Genomic DNA, 26,682 nt, shown 5'->3' with positions numbered 1-26,682 from the left:
TCTCCGCCAGCTCCTGGGTTCACACCCACCTCCGGCCCGGCTGGGCCAATCTGGCACCTCTGCCATCACTATTTAGGGACAGGAATTTGAAGTGCTGGCAGGAGGTGTAAGAGTGAGATGGAGGTGACCACGTGGACCCCACAGTCAGAGAAGGAAGGAGGAGCAATAGACCAGAGACCCCTCTGCAACTCATGGTGAGAATGCAGCAGTACCCCTGAAACGTATGGAGATCCATGGCAGGACTGAAGAGTTAACAGCAGCTCCGTGTGAGTGAGCCCGGACGGGCGAGGGACTGTGTGGGGAGATGGCCATGGCCCAGGCTGTGTTGGAGAGCCTGCCGGGCCCAGAGCAGCCCCACACGAGAGGCAGAGAGGAGCTGCAGCCTTTGGGATAAATGCGTGTCGAGGCAGCCCGTGCAGGGCTGCCATGCGTGTGAGTTACCCCATGGACTTGCAGGGAGGACTGGCGTGGAGCCCACCTGTCCTGAGGAGGGACAAACGGCAGAAGCTATCGGGAACAGACTGACTGTTCCCCCACTCCTTGCGCCCCTGGACCGTTCATGGGGGGAGGAGGTAAAAACACCGGGATCAGGGCTCTGAGCCCAGGAAGAGGGGAGGTTCTTAAAGGGCTGGTTGGACTCTTCATTGTTGTACCACTCTGTGTTGTTTTATTTTGGTTATGTTTTGGGTTTTAAGGTTATGTTTTAGTTGGTGTCGCATTAAATTATTTTCTGTTTTCTTCCCCAAGCCAAGTGGCCTGGTCTGTTTTGTCCTGAACCTTAAGGGGCAATTAAGATCTCCCTGCCCTTTGGCAATCCTCAGCCTTTTCAGTACTTGAGGCTAATTGTGGTCTTTTGTTCCCTGATGGGCCTAAACCATGACAGCCCTGAAGCAATATAATCCCCCTAAGCATTATGTTATATGCATGCATTTATCTTCTACAGACTCAACTTGCATCACTTGCTTCAGTAATACCTCACTCTTGATGTGCAGAATGGTGTTTTGTCGTTTTGCGGTTTTTCTTCTGGCAAGGCTTTCGTAGCTCAGAAGACTTTACCATGATCAGCTCTGCCTTATAAATGTTTTTAGCCAAGCTCATCATTTTAGTATGTCAGTACCCTGTATGTTGCAAGAATACATTTTGCATAGTTCCTGCAACCTGCTCCTAACTTTAAAGTGACAGTTTTCCTCCCACCAAGACTGGACAAAAAATGTACTGAGATCTCTCAATTGTCAACACTTCACGACTGTGGTAGAGCTGGTAGTCACATACTCTCAGCCACTGAAACCTTCAGTTGTCCAAACACTTTCCTCTCACCAAGTTGCAAGTGCTGTCACCACAGCCCATAGCCTCGGGCTCCCTACCTTGGTTACAAGAGTGCTTGGGAAGCTGGGAGAGGCCTTAGGAACTGCTCTGATAGCTGCAACCTGCTCCTACTCACCCTTCCTCTAAGTGTTGCTTCAGGTCTCTGCAACAGCAGGCCACATTTCCAAAGAACTGTTCACAGCAGACTAACAGCAACATGACTGCCACTGGAAAGGCTTATCTCCTGAAATTTATTTACAAGCTAATAAATACTAAATATCCATTGATCAAACAGCACTGACGGTACAATAGCTATGCTGAACGTTGCTTTCAAATCCCCCTGCTGAAATGTCAAAGGTACTTTAGTAATACTAATATACCGATTTTCAAGGTCCCTTCTAGCTCTTAAGATTCTGTGATTTGTTTGGTTTTTTTTTACAGCTTCACAAAAAAAAAGATAAGAGCTTTTCTCTTAAAGAGCAATCAGTTTACATAAAATTACACAGGAAGTTGTGGTGAGGCTGATAACATTACAGAGATTATGTTCTCCTTTGTTACCCTGAGCACAACAGGCTTTCTCCTCACTGTTTGCTGACTAGTCATATAATGATCATACAATGGCTCACACTGATACTTAATTCACTCAGTTCTGTTACACAATAAATATGCCTCTGCATTATATATTTATTGCATTGGATATCTATTTATTCAAATAAATTAATAATAGAAACCAGAAACTAAAATTGCATTGTTTAAACACTTTTTTCCTGTGAAAGAAATTATGCTAGGTACAGGCACCTGTAGTGTTAATAGGTAACATTAGATACTGTGTGTTTTCAAGGGAGATGGTTATCTACAACTTCTTGTCCACAGCCTTCACTATAATGGTGTCACCCTCTTCTCAATCATCAGTTTTTTTGATAGGACAGGTTTGCAGCTTTTACATCCCCGAGCTGGCTAATGCTGAATATATTTGTTCATTTACAGAAACATTCTGTCCGGATCAGCTTTTGTCATCTTAGATGGTACAAGTGATTTGACTGCCTTGTGGACTTCAGAAAGATCCCTGCACTTATAAACCAAGATAATTTTGTTGATTTTTTAATCTTGCCCATTAGCAATCCTCAAACCTTTCTCAAAACCTACAGGCCAAAAAAATTGAAACTCCACTTAAGCATGTCATTGGTGCCTCAGAAGAGCCTAAGCTTAGTAGACATGCTCACAGTATGTGTAGAACCTCATAGCAGAAGAGGCATCAACACCAGCTAAGAACACTTTTATGCAGAGGTATGGCTGGAAGGATTGTTATCTCCTTAGGCAATAAAAACTGCAACGTTTATAACAGCTAGGATGTAGAGAGCACAGACCTTCATCTACCAGTTTCAAATCCTTATGTCTGAATGCATTGCCCCAAGCACTTAGGAGTCCGTTACTTTGAAGGCACAGGAAGTGAAAAGTAAACCCTGGCTTCTCAGCCACTGCAGCTGGGCAATCTCATCAAAAACATGAAACAGAAAAAGAGAAGATCAGCTCTTTAATTATAAACCCATAACTTTCACCTGCAAAAAGCTGGGTCCAAGCCCCACTTCAGGGGCTGTAGCATGCTGCGTTCAATACTTACTTTAGCCTTCCTTCAAGGGTTCGAGAAACAGGGCTGACTGCACCAGAACAGATTTCCCCAGACGAGTGCTGCAACCATTGAATGTAAGAAATTTTGTTCCCTCTCCCTGACCAAACACATCTTGTGGTTTCCTGATTTGTGGAGGATTCGGGTTTTATTAATCAGAAGGAGGTTGGGGGTTTTTTTGTCCAAGCCGTGCGTATGGGCTGTAACGACATGTATTGTTGGGGCTGGTATACCAGTAAGCACATAACACGGCCAGAACAATGGGAGGAAAGGTGAGTGCTGTAACGATAACCACAAGCAGCAAGCCCTGTCCTGGCGAGCAGCAGGCCCTGCAAAAAACAGCAAGGCCCTGCCTGCCACCACCAAGTCGCCAAGCCGTACTACCAACAGCAGTTTACAGATGCGTTTCTAAGCCCACCTACAGCAGCATAGAGGCTGTCTGTGCGCTGATAACAACAGCTATGCCAAGAGCTGATAAAGCGAACCCCTCTCAGAGTGAGGTTCCTCCCTTACCCCCGCCCTAGTCTGGCGCTTCTACCCACGCATCGCGGCCTTCAAGCAGGCCTGAGAGAAAAGCCCATGCACTGCTGGCAACCCTGGACCACTAGCAAACGCCGACCCGCCGCTATATTACAGATGCCGAGGGCGGAGGCTGGAAACATACGCAACTACCGCGGTTTCTGGGCCTCCTCACCCGCCAGCTCCCGCTACCAAAGAATACGTGCCCGACGGGCAGCAGCCTCCCGTTCGCAGCCCGCGCACCCCCCCGGGGCGGGCAGCGCAGCTCCACCCCCGACGCCGCCCGCACGGCGCCGACACTGCCCGCGCATGCGCGGCCTCGCCGGGGTTTCCGGTAACGACGCGGGAGGCGCTGGCGGCGCGGCAGGGAGCAGGGTGAAGGGTGCGGGAGCAGCGGTGATGGACGCCGCGGGGCTTGCGGCCGCCGTGGTCCTGTCCAGCCTGCTGCTCGTGCTGCCCCTACGCTGTGTAGGTGAGTCCCGGCGAGCGTGAGGAGGGGGAACGTGGTCCCGGAGCCCGCTGTGCGGGGATGCAGAGGTCTAGTAAGGCGCGTCCGCGGGGAGAAGCGATTCCGTTAAGTGCCCAGGGATTTACTCGACGGCCAAGCACTTGTCTTCGTCTCGTCCGCTTCTGGCTTTTCCATTGTCTCCGAATCCTAGAAACCGTAGTTTAAATGCCAGGCAAACATATTTTTGGATCGTGCTGGTTTGCGTGAAAGTCATCTCAGTCTGTCTCGACAGAGCGTTAAGGAGGAAAGAAGTAAAGTTTCAGCGTGAGGGTTTTGTATCACAGGCTCGTGGTGTGTGCCTCTTCTTGCGTCCTTAAGCAGCAAGAAACAGCTATTGTGCAAAACGTTTTTCAATGGGGAAGTATTGCCTAGCCTAGATAAGCTGTAAATTATTTTCCTGATATATTTACAGGATGTTGTGACAGAGAGAGTATGAGCTAAGCTAAGTACTGGGTGCTGTACATGGGCCGCAACCCCGTGCAAGGCTGCAGGCTTGAGGATGAGTGGCTGGAGATCTGTCTGCTGGAAAAGGACCTGCTGTTGTTGGTCAACAGCTGGAACAGCCAACAGGGTATGAGCTGGGCAGCGTGTCCAGGTGGCTAAGACCACTAACGTCATCCTAACTTGTGTCAGCAATGGTGTGCCCAGCAGGACCAGGGAAGTGATTGTCCCCCTGCTTTCAGCACTGGTGAGGCTGCAACTCAAATGCTGTGTTCTGTTTTGGGCCTCTCTGAGCGAGAGGGACATTGAAGTGCTGGAGTGTGTCCAGAGACAGACTACGAAGCTGGTGAAGGGTCTGGAGAACAAGTCTTATGAGGAGCAGCTGAGGGAGCTGGGGATGTTTAGCCTGGAGAAGGGGCTGAGGGGGAAACTTTATCATTCTCTACGACTACCGAAAGGAGGTTATAGCAAGGTGGGAGCTGGTGTCTTTTCCCAGTAACAAGTGACAGGACAACAGAATAGAGCCTCAAGTTTTGCCAGGGGATGTTTAGATTGCATAGTAGGAAATATTTTGTTACCAAAAGTATTGTCAAGCACTGGGACAGGCTGCCCAGGGAAGTGGTTGAGTTGCTGTCCCTGGAGGCATTCAAAAGATGTGAAGATGTGGTGCCTGGGGGTATGGTTTAGTGGTAGATGAGGCAGTGCTGGGCTAGTAGTAGGACTTGATTTTAGAGATCTTTCCAATTTAAACCATTCCATGATTCTGTAGTTCTGTGATAATGGAAATATTATAGCCATGGGTTGCTGTGTTCTTGATGCTTCTGATGCCACCTAAACTCTTGAATTCTGTATAGGATTGTCTGCCCTTTGCATTCGTGGTAGGATTCGGACATTCAAGCAGCTCTGAGACCTCTTCTATTTCTTTGTCTTCTTTTAGCCATTTAGTTTGTAGGTGAATTCTTTGTTCATCAGCTCCAGATTCCATTCTTGAACTGGAAGCACTGTGATACATGCAGCTACTTTCGTTAGTTCATACATATTGCAACAAATGACTACTATGGCATATACTACTTGTAATAACTGCTACAGTGACCTCTCTCACCTCTGTCTGGTCAGTTGCTGTATAAAGGTTCCTGCAGTAAGAGTTCTTCCTGGTTCTCTAGAGGGCTTTTCAACTTGTGGAACCAATGATACTTGGGTCACTTTTGGTATGGTTTTGTTTTATGGGTCTTTTTTTAATATGACATATAACAGGCTTGCTTTCCTTCCTAAGCTGAAAGGTTGACTTAAAGTTTCCATTGATTCTACCACACGCTGAATGAGATAAGCAGCAAGCCATTATGTACTTTTAACAGGATTTCCCCTTCACCGTCTCCTGAGATACTACATTTCTATCTCGCTAAGACTATTTTCTGCTGTCGTTGAGTGGCTTTTGTTATTCTGTAGTGTTACATAGTCATTATTTTCAACTGTAATGTATGGGAAAAATAGCAATTTAAAGAGTGATGCTTATTTACTATAGTAATTTTGCATTTATTTAGTTTATTAAAATTTAAAAGGGAAGGAAGATAGGCAATTGTCTTTAATCTGTTATTTTCATAAAAGTCCAACCTCTTATTGTTCTGTCTTCAGAACCAAAGTGTCATGCTTTAAGTGGAGAAACAGTAAATAATTCTAAATGTCTGGCTTTTAATCATTAGCTATTTTACTAATGATAAAACAATCCAGGAAGAGATATTGAATTTTGGATATTATTTCACATAACTGTTTTCTAGCTAAATCCCCAAATTTCTCTGGTAATAAAACGTTACTGAGTTTATTCCTTCATTCCTGGACTGCTTGCTGTTCATTAGGATTTAAGAAATTAATTTAGGGAAGGAAACACAAAAGACTTACTGGAAATAAGGCATGTTATGTGAAAGGATGGATATGTGGATCAGCCATGCGTATCTGTAGTATACTGTAGTATCTACAGTACTGAGAATAAACATCATGTTAAATCAACCTGTGTTTCTGATATTCTAAAATAAAGGACTGTGTGGATAGAGGGGCTCCAAATACATGTGTTTTGGTTTAGTATTGCTTTTGAATCTATGTTGTATACTAATCTCTTAAGCATACTGGAAAAAATAATCTACACTAAACTGCTTCAGTGTTATTTTCCAGCTCATCAAAATTTTTTCCAGCTCCTTGTCAGGATGTATCCAATGGACAATTGCTAAAAATCTGTGTAAGCTTATTAAATCCTCATATACCTAAGTGGGAGGACCTCACAGTTGTTTTAAAAAGCAGGTAAAGAATCCTGTCAAACTAGAAAAATACTCCAGAGAAAAAGTACAATGATATTGAAAAAGACTGTGTGCAGAGCTGTGTACTTAGACAAACAGATGATGACAAAGGATAATCTAAATATTGGTTCTAGGGGGGAAAAAAAGCAATGATACAATGCCTTGTAATTTATATGTAGAAGTTTAAGTGCTATCTGTACAAAACCTCCAAAGTATTGGGGCATAGCAATGCTAATTATAATGGAAAGGTTAGGTTGTGTCTCTTATAAACTAGACTTTATTAATCTCAGCTGGAGTAGTGTGATATTTTTCTGAAGTATACTGTTTCAGGCAAGTTCAGCCACTTGGGGACAATACAACAGAGAATAACTATAAGAGTTATTCAGAAAGCTAGAAAATTTGGCTTAAAATTAAAATGAAAAGAATTGTTGCAGCCATTTGGTATGTTTAACATAGTTTTCAAGTATGTCTGATGTAAAGAATAATGTGCTGTAATATCCACAGACAAAAGGTACATAGGCTAAATGAACTTAGAGGAGATATCGATTAGAATCTGGATTTTGCAGACTGTAAACCTTTGTTGTCTGTGGACTATGAACAACAACCCAAGCAAGCATCCTTGCTGTGAGGAAGCTTGGATCTGTTCTGCAAATGTCCAGTCCTCCAATAGAATCTGCTAGGAAATCTCATTCAGGACTTCCTTTGCTTTGGATTTGTGGAAAGCTTTCCGTAATAGCTGATGGTGAGGGCAGCAAAATATTTCAGGAGACTGGAGGCCTGTGAAAATAGATTAGGCAGTGGTGGAATAGGACTTATCTATGCAAGCACCTGATGATGTATGCAGATTTGGCCACTTGCTTTCTCCAGTGGGAAACATAGGTGGTCTTGCAAGGTTTCTTCCAGCTCAGTTTCTGTGCTCCCTATGTGTGAATGGGTGATTAGAAAGTGTTAAAATGCCAATTGATAATCCCTAACTTTTAACGAATTTCAACCAAAGACATTCCTCAGAGAGTAAAGTTGCAGTTGGCTCTCTGATAACATCCCTCTTTTTACCTGCAATGGCAGATGGAGTGAACAGATGAAAGAGCATAATTGTGACCTGGAACTCTCAATAAATGGGTATTTGGAGAAGAAATTTTATTTCCTTGTGTGAGGATAGTTTGAATTATCAGGGTTATCTTTCAGGACTAAGAGATATTTCTGAAGCAATAGTCCGTCTTTTCGTACAAGAGCAAGGAGTAAAGTACCTAATTTACAAAGATCTACAAAGGATGTTGGGTTTTCAGGGTTTTTTTCCTGTTATGTTTTATACCAGATGAAGCCAAAAGGCTATCTACTCCAGTGTTCATCTACAGCAGTGGTTGGTAGTGGAGTAGGAAATAGGATAAAAGCAAATATACAATGCCACTTCAACAGAGTGTGAAGTATAGCTTGGAGACATTGTATTTGACTCTGGGTTCATAAGCCAGGTAAGAGTTGAACATTCAGAGTCATAGGGGAAGGAATTCCACAGATTGACTAAGTGTTCAATGAAGCAACAGTTTCATTTGTTTCCTTAGAGCAGGTTGGTGCTTAGTTTGATAGTTTTGGCTCTGTATTAAGAAGGCAGCAAACAATCTCTTGCAGCTTACATTTGCCACGGCACCCATTAGACATCTGTAGGTCTGTCCTCTCTTGGGTCTCCTTTTCAGGCTGAAGAGTCTGATTCTTCCTGGACAGAAGCTGTTCTATACCTTGGATTGTCCTTGTCACCCTTCTCTGCTGTACTCTGGTCTGCTGTCTGGTTATAGGAATGGGCACTCTAGAGATGCACATGGTATTGAAGATGTCTATAACGAATTTATATAATGACATCAAGTTTTCTATTTTATTCCCTTAATTCCATATAAATTTCTTTTTCTTTTCTGTTTTTCATTAATGCTGAGCACTGACTGCAAGTGCTGACACTTGAATGTTGTTGCACATAAGACTGACTTGAAAATTCCCTGAAAACTAGGGTCTTCCCTGATTAATTGGTACTAGTTACTTTTAAACCTGTAGTGGATTTGAAGTTAATTTTGCAGGTCATGTCTCTGAATAGCATGGTTCTATTTATTAAATTTCTGTAAAGGCTGTCAGGTGCCACTAAAAACAGCTCTTAATGCTTGGTTTCAGCACTTTATAAGGAGGATTGAGAAAGGGTAAATATGGAGTCCAAACTTGTTCAGACTTGCATGAGGAAGCTCTTGAAGAAAGAGGGAGTCAAATCTATGACTTCTGGTGGACATCTTTTGGACTTTTAACCAAAGCTATTCTGGAACGAATCTCTTCTAATTCACTGTGTGTCAGAATCCAGAGCTGTATTTTTACAGTATTGTTTGTATCCAGGATATTACTATTTTCTGTGGTATTTACCAGCTTTATGAAAAGCTGACCTAGCTTAAAAAGTTAGTTGGATGTCTTACATCAGCATGTTTTTTTGTGACTTGGGGAGAAAGTATGTCTTCAAAGGAATCTTCTAAATATTTTGTTTGTGCTTCCAGACTTCTTTTTTTATATGTGACCTCAAATGGAAGAAATGTAGTAAAAATTGTTGTAAAGCTTCATACTATGGATAAGGAAAATGTGGGAAGGATGCTTTGGAAGTGTGGTGAATATTCGATTTTTCTACCCAAGGCAAATAAAAATAATAGTTGTAACATACATTTTTATCAGTGTTGGAGCTCTGTAGGTGCAGTGTGTTTCTTGGCTAATACTATGTTAGCTCATGCTACCTTCTTGTGGCTTATTCCAAGGTTCTTTGTTGTTCTGGGTAAGGAATCTACCTTGGGAAACTCCTGTTGTAAAAGCCTCTGTTTAGTTCTGCTATGAGGAAGCTATATCTGGCTTTCTGTCTGCTTTAGGAAGCTTTTCAAATGTCAGCAGTATGTTCCAAAAAGATGGTTTGAAATGGATTCCCTGTGATGCTATTTATTAGGACCTTTTACAAATAAATAATTAAACAGATTGGCAATGAAGAGCCGCTCTCAAATTCAGAATGACTCTGTAGATGTGCAAACAAACTCTGATTGCCTCAGTGAAATAGAATGTATTTATTCCAATTTCTTCCTAATATAACCGAATACTAGACTGGCTTCAAAAAGAGTGATGGACACTGACATGTGTTTTTAGAAACCGTAGCCATTGGGAAGTGAATAATGGTGTAACATACAACCGGTTAAAATAAAAAGTCGTGTCAGAGAGGTGTGTGGTGATTTTTTTTTTTTTTTGTGAGTTTTCTTTTTGTTCCCCAGACATGTTAGAAATCAAAAGTGTCTTCTTAGTCAAGAGGCCAGAGATTTGTGCTGCCTAATTGTACATAGCCTGAGTTGTTGAAGATGCCAAGTGTAGGATACTAGGCAGAGAGTCTTCAAAGTTTGAGCTCTGTAAACCCAAAAATGGCTGCTTATTTGGTGAGTTTGGTAGAATTTCGGCACTCTACAGCTGAGATCTAACCAACAAAATACAGTTTAAATGCAGTAAGAATGCTTATTGTCAACCCAATAAGTGAACACATGCCTTGAATGTTACAACTGTATATTCTTCTCTTAAAGATAGTGTGTAGAGAAGGACTTGAAGCACAGAGGAAAGAGTTACATTGTCAAATAGGCAAAGGAGCTACCTGATACACAGCTCCTGAGCTCTATGTTGAAGTGCTGTTTGCAGTTATTCTTAAGTTCTGTACAAATTAGTTACTCGTTTTTTATTCACCTTTGTGTTACTTTCTTTCAGGCCAAACTAATCTGAGGAGTCCAGAGGATATTCAGGTCTATGCTGTAGATAAAAATTTCACTCTAAGGTGGAACTACACTGGGAGTGATGCCAACGTGACATTTTCAGCAGAATACCAGTGGTAAGTAATATTTGGTGTTTTGTGGCACACGTTCCTGACAAGTAAATGTCAAAAACCACTTCTAAGATAAAATCATTGAAGAAGTTCTTGATTTTTATGATTTCTTAGTGTATGATTTGGGATTTGGAAAAAAAAAAGCTCACTATCTCACTTTCTTAAATGTGTAGATGAGAAATAGCTGCTTTGAAGCGAGTTTTATTTTTAAAATGTAATACTAATCTGAAAGATAAGATAGCAGTTGAGGATAAACAAATACTACTTCAGTTCTGTACCTCTTTTTTTTAATCAGGACATTTTTAATCTATATGAAAAGTCTCTTTCTTAAATAAGGTATGGATTGCTCTTAACTCACAAGAAATATAGCTTCTGTAAAGCTAATTATTCTAACACTGAAGACCAGTTTTCTCCTTTGTGTTTTTCTTTTCCCTAATCTACATTCCTTGCTGATGTTATAATTCTGACTTTTTTTTTTTTGTGCTTTTAAATACTTCTTACCATCAAGACTTTCAGATTTGTTTCAATTAATTATAAAATCATTGCCAGACTGGGATTGTGTACTAAGCATATAATTCTGGATTTTGTCAATTCTTTAATGCTATTTTCTCCCACCGTGTGTTTATGTGGCAAATTAAGCAAACTGGTATCAGACTTTGGAGACTTACAGTTAACCTTTGGTAATAAGGCTCAACTAATAGATTGGTAGGTTAAGTTAATTAATTAAAAGGCAACATGGATTCCAGTGTAACTAAGTACACTGGTGCTGGGGATAAAACAACATTTAATGGTGTGACATTTATTGGCATAAAGAAAACAGGGATCTCAAGACTTAACTTGTGTATTTGTTTTATTTTTGGGGTATTTTCTTTCTCATAGGTTTACAGATTTTCAGACAAAAGTAACAGAATGGAAGGAGTTGCCTGGGTGTCAAAATGTTACTCGCACAGAATGTGACTTTTCCTCAGCCATAACCCAATACTACAATGAGCATCGTGTGCGTGTAAGGGCTGAGAGAAGGGGAGAAGTGTCTCCATGGTCTAGCATTTTTGAAATGGTTCCATATTTTATAGGTATGAGCTCCATTATGTACTGTAACATTTCTACTTAAATGTCCTTTTGCACATTATTCGAAGAGATGTGTGGTTTCCATTGATCATAACGATGTGAGCTAGTGGTTTTCTCAACCTTACTGTAATATAAGGTATTTGCAGGTAGTGGAATGTTGTGATTCTCTCTTTTCTGGAGAAGGGAAAATATTCTAAGTGATGCTGGTTTTCTGACAGGCTTTTCTGACATACTGTATTTTTCTAGGTATCAGGAAAGTCATTTTTGACAGTGGTCTTCTAGAGATGTTTTCATGAGTTTATGACTTTTCAGTAGTTACAGTATACTGAAGAGCATACTGAAGCCTTTTCTCAGTGTTGGATTGATTTGTTCCAGCTAAGTTTCTTGCCTTGTACATTGTAGAATAATTTAAATTGATTTTAATTGCAGATTCTAGAAAACATTCACATTTTAGAACCAGGTAATGGTGGTTGCTTGTTAGATTAGATTGCTATTAGATGCTGCTTGAGATTTATGGAAACCAAAGTCCTGTAGGCAACTGCTGTCTTGTTAGTTCCTCAAAAGAATAAAAAATAAGATACTACAGGTTGTTGCTGTGGTTTTATTAATGAGAATGACCTTTTTTTGGTGTGTTTTCTGTAAATAGTCCTGCTTGACTTTTTTTCTTTTAATATTTGCAGCTCAGATCAGTCCCCCAGGAATAGAGTTGCAGTCCACAAATGGAGTCATAAAAGTTAAAGTTTCTCCGCCAGAAGCAGATCAGGTCCAAAAAATGTGGATAAGTGATATACATTTTAAATATAATGCAGTTATCTGGGAAAATTCCTCAAATGCAGTGGTATGATGATTTTTTCTTTTTTTCTTGTTTTTGCTTTTTAGCCTTAACATAACTAGCAGAGTTTTCCTTTGTTTCTTGCTCTAAAATGGGATTGGTTAATTATATAACTGTGTATAAGCGTTGGTATGCAGTTTTATGTGAGGGGATGTTTCTTGGGGTTTCTTGGTTTTGTTTTTGCTAGAGGATTGTGTTAGATATTTTGTGGTATGAGTTAGTATTTCTGTTAAATGCTATTTGTGTCATTAAGTTCTTTGTTTCTATACTGTGGTTTGGGACTTTTTAGGGATTCTTTTGAGGTCTTGTAACTATGAACTAGTTTCTAAGCCAGGAGATGTGTCTCATCTCGCATAGCAAGTGCAGCTATTCAGTAAAGAACAAGGTAGAGACTGTCACAGAATCATAGAACAGCAGGGATTGGAAGAGACCTTTAGAGATCATCTAGTCCAACCTCCCTGCAGAAGCAGATCCACCTAGATCAGGTCACATACGACCACATCCAGATGGGTCTGGAAGGCCTCCAAGGAAGGAGACTCCACACGCTCCCTGGGCAGCCTGTGCCAGGGCTCCGTCACCTGAACAGTGAAATAGTTTTTTCTTATGTTTAAAAGGAACTTTTTGTGTTCATCCCATTGCCCCTTGTCCTGTTGCTAGATATCGAAAAAAGAGATACTCCAACCTCCTGACACCCACCATTTAGATATTTGTAAATATTAATGAGACAATCTGCCTCTTTTTAATTATTTTAGGGGGAGTGGGTGCCAGCTGGATTAGAGTAGGAACTGAAGAGACAGCTCTCTTCATTTGGAAGAACTGGTCATAATCACCACACATCAAAGGGTTAAGTACAAGCTGTGTAAAAAGGTTAGTCACTGACAAGTCTAGTAAACCAAAAGCAGGAGGGGGAGAAGGGAGTGTTTGTTCAATGAATTGAGGTGTGGAAGTGTACTATTTCTCTTCCAAGTATGTGCCTGAATGTTTGTGTGGTGAGTTGTGTCACATAGAGCAGTGCCACAATCTCTCCTCATTTTCAGTTGTTAAAGGAGTATGACACGTTCCTTCCTCTCTATCACGTGGCTGTTGGAAACTTACCTTTAGCATTTGTTCAGCTCATATATTGTCCTCATCCTCTATTTTAGCATTTTTTTATGGCATGTTACATAAATGGGCTGAAACCTGGGGAAGGAAAAAGATACTTTAAAAAATCCTGTCATTAGGAAGAACAGTTACCTTCATGTGCTGTTTGCAATTATTTCTTACAGTCCAGAAGTCAAAGTATTTTTCCTACTGATGTAATTGATGATCTTGCTCCAGACACCACTTACTGTTTGAAAGTTCAAGCAACTATTCCTTTGGACTTGAAAGAAGGATTATTCAGTCCCATTCAATGTGTCAAAACCACCCGTAAAGGTACAGAGTAAAATTGTTTCATCTTAAAATTATTACTTCAGTTTAAACTGTTGGAAGGTTAATTGTTCCAAAGCAATAGACATATGCAGAGGTACCAAGTTCCTGCTCATTTTGGTACAACAACAATCTCAACAGTTCCATATGTTTTCTGTTCTAAAGCAACATAAAATGTCACCTATCAATATTGGAGTTTCTATAATACAGAAAGGTTTTTGCTGTGAGGCGAATTCTGTCTGTTATTTTGGATTGCAAAAGCTACTTTGTGTTTCAGAAAATTGCATATTTTTGAATTTATGACTTGAAATCGGGAGGAAAGGAATATGTATGTAGGCAAACCAAAAGCCTTTTATATACTTGGCACTAAATTAATGCATATAAAGTTGAACTAAGCTGAAAAAAATCCTGTTTTCCTGTAAGGCTTGATGAATTTATTGTTACAGTTTCTGAAGAATGGCTCAGTGGCAGTTAGCCACTGTTGTTTGTACTTCATGGCTAAATTTATATTCTTTTGTGTTCTGTTCAGGTGTCAGTTTTAAGTACTTTTAAACGTTTGTTTGGGTTTTTTATTTCCTGAAATGATGTGAAAATGTAGGAAGTCAAACATTAGCTTGAACAGATGGCACATCAAAACTACTTTATGTTTACGCCTGTGTTTCATACATTTTTCACGTCAAATTATTGCTGAACGACTTTATTCCCACAAATATCAATGTTTCTGTACTTAATTTTTTCTTAATTGATTTTAACTGTCTGTGTTTTTTACTAGAGGCTTAATATTCTGTATATATCACAGACTTTGGTCAGCCATCTTTATACTGAAAATAAACAATTTCTTTTTAATTATTGAAAGTGTACCATGACCATTTCCATGAGATGTCCATTCTGTGAGAAATTGCTGTACATAATGTAAAGCTTTTTAGTAACTGTAGATTTCCTTTTCTTTTCATTTTTGAGCAGTGAATGACCTACTTTGTGCAACAAATGTGAGCGTTCTTGCTGTGAACATGAAATTTTATCTACATTGGAGGAATCGGTATAAACAACATACAAGCTACAACGTGCAGTGTCTCACGTGAGTTAAGTTCCATGTCTCTGTTTAAACAGGTTATGTCATTCTAAATGCCATCTGTTGTATTTTGCAAATAGTTATTAGAAGTTAAATACTTTGCAAAAGTGGCTTAACATACTCATTGAAACATTGGGTACCTCATCTGGAGACAGTGAGTTTTAAAAAGGATTATGTATAACATTATATCCTACGATTTCAGAATGCTAGATTTCTTTTAGGAGTGTTAAAAGCCTGATGGAATGGACTACTAAACACATGCTAAGTAGCATTTTTAAGAGATGGGAAGTTTGCATTGCTTCGTATCTTTTTTGAATGTGAAGAAATTAGATGATTGGAAGTGAGGAAAAATGCCCGTGTTCAAAGTTTCAATTCTCAGCATATTTGATTGCTTCTGGTCAGACCCCAACGTGGGGAAAAAATCCCCATCATATCTATAAACTTGTATCTTAATATCCAGTTGTCATACCATGATCATGGCTAGCATCTAAATGTCCAGAGAGGATGTGGAGTCTCCTTCTCTGGAGGTTTCCAAACCTGCCTGGATGCGTTCCTATGTAACCTGATCTAGGTGAACTTGCATAGCTGGAGAGTTGGACTAGGTCATCTTTAGAGGTCCCTTCCAGTCCCTACTGTTATATGATTATTTGAAGAGGAGAGATGCCTCTTCTGCATTCTTGTGATATTCTTTTGACCTGACAAAAAATAATCAACCAAGAACTGTATGAAAAATCTTAACTTATATTTTTTAAATTTCTAAAGTCAGTATATATACTTTTTCTATGGGGACTTGATTAAAGCACTAATTGGTTACTCCCAATCCAGTTAACTTCATTATTCCAGTTATATTTAGAATATTAGATTTTTAACTTATGAGAAATTTGTAAGAGGCCCAATTCTTCCAAAATTAAAAATCAAACCTATATCGCAGAAGAGTCCTGCACCTGGGGAGGAACAACCCCATGTACCAGTACAGACTGGGGATTGACCTGCTGGAGGGCAGCGCTGCAGAGAGAGACCTGGGAGTCCTGTGTGACAATAAACTGAACTTGAGCCAGCAATGTGCCATCATGTCACGTCAAGGCCAGTGGCATTCTGGGGTGCATCAAGAAGAGTGTGTCTAGCAGGTCAAGGAGGAGGTTCTCCTCCCCCTCTATTCTGCCCTGTGTCCAGTTCTGGGCTCCCCAGCTCAAGAGAGACAGAAAACTTCTGGAGAGAGTCCAGTGCAGGGCCAAGATGATAAGGGACTGGAGCATCTTTCTTATGAGAAAGGCTGCGGGAACTGGGGCTGGTTAGTCTAGAGAAAAGGAGACTGAGAGTGTATCTTATTAATATTTACGAGTATATAAATGGTGGATGTCAAAAGGTTGGGGCATCACTTTTTCCCTCTTGTGTCCAGTGACAGGACAAGGGCTAATGGAAAAAAAGCTGGAACACAGAAAGTTCCAATTAAACATAAGCCCTATTTCACTGTGAGGGTGAGGGAGCCCTGGCACAGGCTGCCCCAGGAGGGTGTGGAGTCTTCTGCTCTGGAGGTCTTCAAGACCCGCCTGGACATGTTCCTGTGTGACCTGATCTAGATGGACCTGCTTCTGCAGGGGAGTTGGACTGGATGATCTCTAAAGGTCCCTTCCAACCCTGACCAGTCTGGGATTTCTGTGATAAGTGAACATGCTTTTGTGGGTTTTGCAAAGTTAAAGGACCTCATATTAAGAACTATTAAAATGTCTCTTACAGTGGGTATCTAAAGAAGCTTCATGATGATTACTCAGTGAAGTGGTTCAATGTACCTGGATGTGAAAACATCACTGACACACAATGCGATTTATCACCTGTTATCACTGCTACTTCTGGATTTTATTATATCCGTGTGCAGGCCATGAGTGAATATAATAGATCATGTTTGTCTAATGAAGTAAAAGTAGATCCTCTGATAACAAGTAAGCAAATGTGTTTTCTTAAATTTTTATTTCTCAACAAACTTGTACCTAATGCTGCTATTTGCAAAAAAAGAAACTTACTAGATTAATGAAACTGAATATATAATTCCCCTACAGAAACTGTGTTGCAAATCCTGGCCTCATCAAGTTAAAAGTGTTTTTATGGTCTTCTCGCTTCAGCAGAGGCAATGTTTCACTATATTTAGATTCACATAATTTGCTTTACAGAATTAAAACATAAAGCATTGTGGCATTTTGTAAACTCACTGTGTACTACATGAATCACTGTGTGAGATTGTGTTAGAAATATCCCTAGTCTGACTTCTGCTTTTCACAGGGCACACTTGATATCTCAAAAACAGTGCCAAAGTAAAACAATTTGGGAAGCCACTGCTTCTGATTTCTCCTCCTGTCTACCCCAGCACAGTGCACCCCTGGTTTGTGCTGCAACAGTATCACATTGGCGTACAAACCTGAAGAGCTTTGCAAAAAAGCAGTCATAAATGATAGCGACAGCTAAGTGAAAAATATGTAACACTCTCCAGAGTGAAACTTTAGTAATGTTCATCTTTATTGCAATTTTTGATTTTGTGAGAAAAGTGACATTACTAAAATGTTCGACTTAAAAAAAGTTACCAATCTTAAACATTTTTTACATTTATCTAATATGTAGGGTAATATTCTACTGCCTTCCATATTGAAATTGGAATCAATAGCTGTTTTATATGTCAACTTTCCCTTGTCCAAGCTCTTGGCCATTAGATAATTATTTAATAAGTGACTTACATATATAAATCAACAAAAGAAAACAAAGACCGTAACGCTTCTCACTTTTCCACTGTACTATAACTGTGAAAAGAGGGTATATATGAAAGGGAGAGCTCATATCCTGATAAGATTAAGAAGTGTTCAGTAGTTTCTTTTTGGCTTGCATGGAGTTAATCCCATCGACCACGTATTTCATGTCACTGAAACTTGCAGAGGCAACATATGAATGTGGAAAGGGAAAATAAGTGAAATATTTCTCAAGACTTGAGATTCTGAATAAAGCTATTAGTCATTAGGCTTCCAATTATATATTTCCTAAAAGTTTATATAGATTCAAATTACAGTAGTTTATGCAATATTTAAATTTTAGTTCTTTCAGTCTTATTTTTAACTCTTTTCTTTTTTTTTTTGTAAGATGAAATAGGCCCCCCTGGTGTAAAGCTGGACATCAATGATGTTTTCCTCCACATCCAAATTTCTCCTCCAGGAGGACCTGAGAGTGAAGTCTGGAGGGATCATTATGACTTGTCCTACAGGATTCTGTATTGGAAGAATTCGTCTAATAATGAGGTATGAGCTAGTTAAACAGTTAAAACAGTACATGAAATTCGTTACAACTTAAGTACTGAGTTTGAGTTCTCCTCGAGAAGCTTATTTTCAAAAGAGGCACATACTTGGTGCATCAACCATACAATCAGTTTGGTTGGAGTTTTCTTTCTGAAAGATTTTCTTTTTAAGTCTATTCAAGACAACTTTCATGACAAAGTAATTGAGATTTTAGTCTTTTGGCCTTGGTGTGGCCCCATGTAAGGATTTACAGAATTGCACTGAGTATTGTACAAGCTGCTAAACAGCTCACTTTTCAATAGAAGTTGTGGAACTCTGGTGATGCTGTCGTTTTTATGGTGTGACTCTGTGGGCTGTCCTTAATTAACGTAGCCTCCAGCCCCTCAAATTCTTTTCTTTCTGTATTTGCAGTTTTATAGCTGTATGTATCATAAAACAATGAGGTCTTGCATGCTTTTAGCTCATGTTTTAATGGATCTTTCTCTATGCTTTAAATGTTTCTTATAGTAAAATATTTTATAGTAATCAGTAAATGTGTGTGCATAAATGCATGGAAGGAGAGAAAAGAACAAACTGCAAGAGGAAGTTTCATTTTGCACATCATTTTGAACTGTAAAATTTCAGTATGGTGAAAGCAATAGATTCTTGTAGATTAATATTTCCTGAATGTATTTTGCTTAGGAGAGAGTTGTGCGGTTTTATTGAATCTCAGTGATGAATCACAGAATCTTATGAAGAATGTCTTCTTAACCTCTTACAGAATTACTTCTTCAGCAGAGGCCAAAGTTCTGATCAATTGGAGTGACTTTTATACTATTTATATGCATCTTATTCTTCCAATTTTTCGTTTTCAGGAGGAAATCAAAGTTAAAGAGATAAAACAGACAATAGGGTCAGTTTCTGATCTAACACCTTCAACTTTGTACTGTGTAAAAGTACAAGCACTCTCAAGAGTTTACAACAAAAGCAGTCCTTACAGCAAAGAGGAATGCATCGAAACACCCAGAGGTAGGAAGAGCTTGGGAACTGTTACACTTCTGGCAGTAAAATTGGTAACCCTTTATAGACCTGTTCAGGTCTTGCTAATTAAAAAAGTATTTGCAGCAGGACTTAATGGCTTCATGGAGTTAGCACCTACTTGGGCAGAGATCCCTATCAGCAGTCTGTCACTTTGCTGCTTTGTCTTCTGTCTTGTAGCTAAACTGTTAAATTGCTTCTGTTCTGACCTGTTCAAAATGACACAACTCAGTTTAGAAACCATCTCAGGTAATAACTGTAATGACTGTGAATTTAACTTAGTTCTGTAAAGCAACTTAACAGTCAGGTTTTAATTTCCAGTGCTTCTAAGATATTTTTAGAGGGTGTAAGTAATTAGTAAATGCCATGTTTTCAAAAATATTTTATCACTGAAACTGGCTTAATTCTTCTGTCACTGAATTAATTTTTTTTAAAGTCCTGTGCTAAAGTGTGAGGAGACAAATCATCAGGCTCATAGCTGAAAGTTCACCTTTGTGCACAATGTAATCCATCTGTAGATGCATTACATTCAGAGTGTAAGAACAATCTACCTTTTGAATTTAATTTAGCCATTTATCTTCTCTTAAGAGGCTGTAACACCAGAAAAATCACCAAATATCCAAACTAGCTTCAAGCTAAGAAAATATGAGAAAATGATATTGTTATTACATCTGAAGCTCTTAGAATTCATTTGCGGTGTAGTCCTCACTGCTTTGTTTTTATCAAGCCTAAAAAGAAACAAATGTTGCTTTCTTAGATTTTCTTAGATATTCTTTGGTCTGTTACTAGTCTTCACCATGTCCTTCTGTCCTGATCAGCCTATTTAAGACACAAGTGGTACATTCAAGAGTATTTATAGAGAGATACAGTCATACAGATCACACCTTGTACTTCCCATGTGTTCTTATATCCCAGTGTTGGGAATCTTTCTTTCTTTGCTCATTTATTCTAACTGGAAATAGAGATAAAAAAGGCCTGATTGTCTCATCAGAACTGCTTGTCAAGTGTCTTCTGGTATATATTAATTTTAGTATGTTCAAACTCCCTTCAGTTTGTTTGGGATAGTGTCAGAGAACATGTTGCAAAGTAAAAGAGTAGGAGGGAGAAGGAAGCTTGCAGGACACTTGAACTTAAGCACTGAATAGCTTATGACTACACAGAGAAAAGGTTTACAATATTTTATTATCAAAAATTGGATTCTCTCACGTAAACTCCTTCTCCTTAAGCCCCAGAACTGAGCGTGGGCTAATAGAAGGTTTTTCACAGTTACTGGAGTAATAGAGGAACTATAGACTCACCAAATGGTTTGGGTTGGAAAGATTGTCTAATCCAACTCCCCTGCCAACCTTCCACTAGACTAGGTTGCTCAAAGCCCCATCCAACCTGGCCTGGAACACTTTTCAGTGATGGGGCACCCCAACCTCTCTGGGCAACCTGTTCCAGTGCCTCACCATACTCAAAGTAACACGCTGCTTCATTATGTCCAACCTAAACCTACTGTCTTTCAGCTTAAAACGATCGCCTCTTGTCCTGTCACTACAGGCTCTGGTAAAAAACATTTTTGTCTTTCTTATAAGCCACTTTTATATACTGAAAGGCTACAAAAAAAGATTTCCTTGGAGTCTTCTCCAGACTGAACAACCCCAACTCTGTCAGTCTTTCTTCCTAGGAGAGGTGTTCTAAAGGTTCTATAACCATCTTTGTGTCCTTCCTCTGGACCTGCTGTAGCCAGGTCCATGTCTGTATTGGGCTAGAGATCCCAGAACTAGATGCAGTATTCCAGGTCTCATAGGAGTGATGAAGATGTACAGAATCACCTCCCTCGACCTACTGGACACTGCTTTTGAGGCAGCCCAGGATATGGTCAGCTTTCTGGGTTGTGAGCACACATTGCCATCTGTGTCCATTTTTTTCATCCATATTGGATGGCATCACTTTTGCAGTGATCATTGTGTCTGGGCACAGGACTACAGAAATGTGAATTTTTATGATAAATACTGGAGCAGATTTGGAGATATGTTCTTTAGTCTTTGTGGTTTATGTGTACCTAGACTAATTGGGTTTTATTTACTATCCTAGATAAACTTTTACCTCTGATCATTCTAGCAACATTTGTATCTGCACTGATTGCTGTCTTGGTTTTGGCCACGCTGCTTGTTTTTGCCCTGTATCAAGCCTACAATAAAATCAAATACGTCTTCTTTCCATCATGCCAACCTCCTTTGAACATAGAGGTAAGATGTGACATTTTTCTCAGTCATTAAGCAGATGTAATTTTAGAAAAATGAACAGGAAAGATTATGATAAAGTGTTTATCTGTTATCCTGTGGTCTTAAGGGTATACCAAGATAAATCATGTAGGTTTTAATGAAGTGCTAGAATTCCTATGGAAGGAGTTGGTACTATCAAGTTCTACAATTTTGGAATTAGCAAATATTATAACTTCTATGGTTTTTCTTCTATCTGTGTAAAAGCATTGCTAACCATCCTTCATTTCAGAGAGCACACATGACTACCCAGTGTGGTAACATACTTTTGCCCTGCTGTGTGAGACTAGAGATGTTTTCCCACTGTGTTACGTGGTATGAGTATGCTCTAGCCTTTTTGTCAGCCTTTAAAACTAAGAGGTGGCGAAAATGCAAGCCTGATCTTTTGAGGAAATGTTAGTGTAGCAGGCGGCAAATGCTTCTCTGACCTAGTGGCCTGGGTGGTCTCTGAAAAGGCAGATATTGTCTCGCTTCCAGGTCAGCTTGGCACAAGTACTGCTTAGTAGGGATCCTGTTCTGGAATCAACAGTGCAACTCATAAGCATAGGTATATTTTGAAACGGAGCAAGAACTGCTTTTCACTGTCATTCCTTCTGTATCTCTTGGTACATTCATGTTGAGCAGCATATGGCCTTCCTAACAGGTCACCTTCTTACCGAAGCTCCTAGGATATGTAGTATACAAAGCTTGCCAAATGAAGCTGTAATTAAAAACTGGTCTTATAGTTTATAAAGGCTAATGTGAACTTCATTTGCTTGTAAGGCAGCATTTTACCTGGCTCGTTCAGTAGAACACTGGTAATGTAATTAATGCAATGCATGTTTAGAACCCTTTTTGATGGATTTCATAGAAATTACCTCTTCAGAGGATAGACTTAAAGTCAGATTTAAAGTCACAGACAGCAGTGTCCTATTGAGAGCTGTATATGGCTTGGTACGTTGCAGCAACTCACTATCTTGCTTCAGATTTTGCTGTATAACTGATAATGACATGTAGGCTTCATACACACACACCTGTCATTCCTGGGCTACCACGTAATCTTTCAAAGTGGTCTAAGTAAAGACTTTCCTTTAGTTCTCCTGTGGCCTCATAAGGCTGCAATGGGTGAAACAGTGCACTTATATAGATGATTGACAACTATTAGCATAACAAAGGAGTTAATATTTTTTAAGTCGTTCTTCAATGTTGGACTATATGAATGCAACTAAACTTTGTCCTAACTTTGCATTTCTGAACTTGGGGAAACCACTGGCATAATATAGGTGGAAAACCTTGTGATGCTGTGTCATGGTTTAGGCCCATCAGGGAACAAAAGACCGTGATTAGACTTCAAGTACCCAAGACCTGAGGATTGCCAAAGGGCAGGGAGGGCTTAGTTGCCGCTTAAGGTCCAGGACAAAACAGAGCAGGCTACTCGCTTGGGGAAGAAAACAGAAAATAGTTTAATGCAACACCAGCTAAAACATAAAACCCCAAAACATAACCAAAATAAAACAACACAGAGTGGTACAACAATGAAGAGTCCGACCAGCCCTTTAAGAACACCTCCCCACTCCTCCCCTCTTCCCGGGCTCAGAGCCCTGATCCCGGTGTTTTTACCTCCTCCCCTCCACCTCCCCCTAGGGGGGGCAGGGAGTGGAGGTTTCAGTCAGTCTATTGCTGATAGCTTCCGCCATTTGCCCGTGAGCAGGAGGGCAAGTCCGCGCACACACAGGCAGGCACACAGGCGCACGCACATGCGTTCCTCTCTGCCTCTCGTGTGGGGCTGCTCTGTGGTGCACAGGCTCTCCAGCACGGCCTGTGCCATGGCTGTCTCCCCACACAGTCTCTCGCCCGTCCGGGTTGCTGGGGGCTCTCAGTCCTGCCATGGCTCCATAGGTTGCAGGGGTACAGCCTGTGTTCTCACCACGGCTTGCAGAGGGGTCTCTGGTCTGGTGCTCCTCCTTCCTTCCTCCTTCTCTGACTGTGGGGTTCACGTGATTGCCTCCATCTTGTATCACTCTTACACCTCCTGCCAGCACTTCAAATTCCTGTCCCTAAATAGTGATGGCAGAGGCGCCAGATTGCCCAGCTGAGCCGGAGGTGGGTCTGAACCCAGTAGCTGGGGGAGAGTCCAAAAACTCTTTACCGGGTCTTCACTGCAACTCCCAAGCAAAAGCTGCTCCTTGCTAAACCAAGCAAAAGCTGCTCCTTGCTAAACCATGACATGCTACGAATACAATAAACCTGATTTGTACAGCAGTGGTGTTAAGTGGAATCATTATTTAGATATTGTGTATGACTCTTCATCTCTTTTCTTGCAGGGTTTTACAGGACAGCTCTTCAGGAGTCCTTATTTGCCAACTAGAGAAGAACCAATAGAAAACTGTTCTATAATAGAGACTATCATAACAGAAGAAGCAAACCAAATTGATTTTAAAGACTATAAGCATTCTAAACAGAGCAGTCGAGATTCAGGAAATTACTCTAACGATGACGATAATTCAGGGAACAAAACATCAGAAGAAACACAAGAAAAGGAAATGGTATGAATTTTAAGAAAATAAGATTTGTACATGGAGCTGGAAGCATAATAAACACTTCACTTTTTTTATTGTGAAAGTCATTGCCAGGAGGACATTGTGACTTTGAAATCTTTGTCTTCAGATTTCCAAACCTGCACTTTATTAGCAGGAAGTTACATAGCCTCTTTGCTGCAAGCTGCCTGAAGTTAAAACACAATTGACTTCTTGTACCTTACGCCATTTTGACTGTCTTTTCATCACGTGGTACAAAGAATATCATCTGTGTAAAGGGAAGTGAATCTGGATACTTCATATACTTGAACCCACTACCCTCAGCAAAATCCTGCTCTGCTTGCCAGAAGAGTTTCTTGCTGTCTTAGAGGTGCCAGTATGTACTGTGACAGAAGCCTTAAATTCCTGTATTGAACCTTACAATGTTTACACAGGCAGAAGGAAATAGTTGCTGTACATAATTTAAAGAACTTTTCTGACATTCTCTTCCAAGCTCCCTTGGGGCAGTGCTTTTTGACCCAGCAGGTGCAGAGTAAAAGATGCAGAGAGATGGTATGAGGTGGCTCCTTGGTGAGGTGGCTCTCCTGAGCCTCCTTGTAGAATTCCGTGTAGCTGTGGCTTCAGGATGCTCCCAGTGCCCGCTTGCCTGTTCACATACCTGTATGCCTGCATCACGGTGCTCTTCATTCACAGCACTCTGGTAATCTGGGCATGGATGGGGAGGGAAGAAGACAGGAAGGAGGTTCACTTTACTGTAAAGAAAAATTTCATACTGAAAGCTCTTTGTAAATAGAGGTTAGATCAAATTGTTCTGCACTGCATTTAGGATAAAAAACAACAAAGGTCCAAACTAGATGTATGCTGCGGGAAGAAGCTAAATAATACTGTAATGACAAGGCATGTTAAGAGGCATATATGTAATCAATATTTTTTTCCATGGCTAAATAACCAGGAGTGTAAGATATTTACTTCTAATGGAATTGTATTTAGAGATGGGAATCTCTTAACAAGGAAAAAACTTCCTCTGTAATTGGAAGGACCCATCAAAGTAGAGAAAATGCCTTTTAACAAATGCTGAAGATGCTTGTCATTCAGAGCTTTTTCAGCTTAGCCTCATTTTGCCAACAGTACAAATTATGTGGATATGCTGCAGTAATGTTTCAATTTACATACCAGATTCTTCCTATGATGTAACCTTTCTGAGTAGCTTTTTTTAATGAAGAAATTGGTTTAGAGTAAACTGGTTTGGAGCTTCACGTGGGCTATTGTTTGTTGTAACAAGCAACTGTTGGGTCTCTTTAATTTTGAAGATGTGATCTAATTTTATAAATTTTATGTCCCTTTGTTCATTGAAGAACATATTAATAAATTTTGCACATTTACATCTATCCATTCCTTGGTTCCCTATCTTTGTGATGTATGACATTGAAGCTACATGGAGTTCCCATGAGTCTTTAGTTATTGTCTCTACTGAAAAACCCAATGTGAAGAATATCATGTATAAATGGAATCAGGGCTTACATTGGGAGTGTTGAATGATTCGGACACATCAGAAAGTGCTAATTCATTTTGTTAATCAGGGCTTAAAATAAGAACACCAAACGTGAGCATTCTGGTCGTTGTGGTCTTTGGTAAATAGCTTCCACAAAAGATGGTACAAAGTTGTCAGTATTTGTAGTGTCTCTTTAGTTTGCTGTGAGAATGCAACTTGTTTATGCAGCTGTTCCTCTCAGTGGCTTATGGATATTTTTTTTTACTTCTGGACAACTTCCATTTCAGTCTGTTTTTCTTATTTGTGACCTACTTCTACAGTAGACTTTGGGGACATAGTTTAATTTTAGGGATTTTGAAAAGTGAAACCTATTCTAAACACATTTACTGAAGTAAGGTGTGAGGAGGTTTATGATTTGTTTTGTTGGGGTTTTTTTTCTGCACTCATGCAGGGAACATGTTTCATCTGATATTTCAGCAGCTAACTGGGAGGCTCTTGTTTTGATAACTTTTCTGTGACACAAGATTTCATTTGCCTCCCTGAGTTTCAGCGCTCTGGAAGCAAGCTATTTAATGTGAAGGACTTCACTGTCAGATTTCAAATGATAGCAAAGCAGTCTACAGTGAATGTTTCTGAAATAGGCAGAATTCACAATTTGCAGGCAATCTGCATCTTCCTCGAGAATGTAGAACCAAATTAGCAGTAATGAATATCTATGTATGTTCGGAGTTTGGTTATAAGTTGGCTTACAGAAAATCTTGTATCAGTTCTTTTCAATGTTGCCAAAAGAAGCAAAAACAGAACTGTAAGATGGAAATACTCATTCTGTTTATACAATATCCAATACTTAAACTGGAAAATTAAGTTACTAAATACCTGAAGCGATCTCATTCTGCTATGTTGTGTCATAGAATGGTGGGGTTGGAAAGGACATTTACAGATCATCTAGTCCAACCCCCCTGCAGAAGCAGGTCCACCTAGATCAGGTCCCATAGGAACGTGTCCAGTTGGGTCTTGAAGACCTCCAAGGAAGAAGACTCCTGAGCAGCCTGTGCCAGGGCTCCATAGTTTTTTCTTATGTTTAAATGGAACTTTTTGTGTCCCAAGTTCATCCCATTACCCCTTGTCCTGTTGCTAGATACAACAGGAAAAAAAGGGATGTCCCAACCTCCTAACACCCACC

The 26,682-nt window shown here is 40.1% G+C and overlaps 1 protein-coding gene across 3 annotated transcripts; it reads left to right on the top strand.

Annotated features, from left to right (window-relative positions):
- The first annotated feature begins 3,460 nt into the window (after window positions 1-3,460).
- On the top strand, window positions 3,461-25,395 carry IFNAR1 (interferon alpha and beta receptor subunit 1). 3 transcript variants are annotated; one of them, XM_062001664.1, is made up of 11 exons: window positions 3,461-3,923; window positions 10,439-10,559; window positions 11,433-11,626; window positions 12,302-12,459; window positions 13,719-13,866; window positions 14,824-14,938; window positions 16,670-16,872; window positions 18,056-18,210; window positions 19,062-19,215; window positions 21,331-21,458; window positions 23,795-25,395. In XM_062001664.1, exons 1-11 carry the CDS (start codon window positions 3,512-3,514, stop codon window positions 24,020-24,022), a joined length of 2,016 nt encoding a protein of 671 aa, XP_061857648.1. In that variant the 5' UTR covers window positions 3,461-3,511; the 3' UTR covers window positions 24,023-25,395. The 3 variants fall into 3 exon arrangements, with proteins under 3 accessions (XP_061857648.1, XP_061857637.1, XP_061857653.1); XM_062001653.1 differs by having other exon boundaries at window positions 3,462-3,923; window positions 21,304-21,458; XM_062001669.1 differs by lacking the exon at window positions 3,461-3,923 and adding an exon at window positions 4,375-4,530 and having other exon boundaries at window positions 21,304-21,458.
- The last annotated feature ends 1,287 nt before the right edge of the window (window positions 25,396-26,682 follow it).

The sequence above is a fragment of the Colius striatus genome, chromosome 1, assembly GCF_028858725.1.
Source record: "Colius striatus isolate bColStr4 chromosome 1, bColStr4.1.hap1, whole genome shotgun sequence".
NCBI lineage: Eukaryota > Metazoa > Chordata > Aves > Coliiformes > Coliidae > Colius > Colius striatus.
This window is presented reverse-complemented; position numbering and strand designations above follow the sequence as displayed.

Bases quoted from the DNA above. Each gene is read 5' to 3' on its own strand.
- IFNAR1 (XM_062001653.1), top strand. From the start codon at position 3,512: ATGCACTGCTGGCAACCCTGGACCACTAGCAAACGCCGACCCGCCGCT. The intron at 14,939-16,669 runs GTGAGTTAAGTT...TGTCTCTTACAG, and splicing joins TACAACGTGCAGTGTCTCAC to TGGGTATCTAAAGAAGCTTC. The intron at 21,459-23,794 runs GTAAGATGTGAC...CTTTTCTTGCAG, and splicing joins AACCTCCTTTGAACATAGAG to GGTTTTACAGGACAGCTCTT.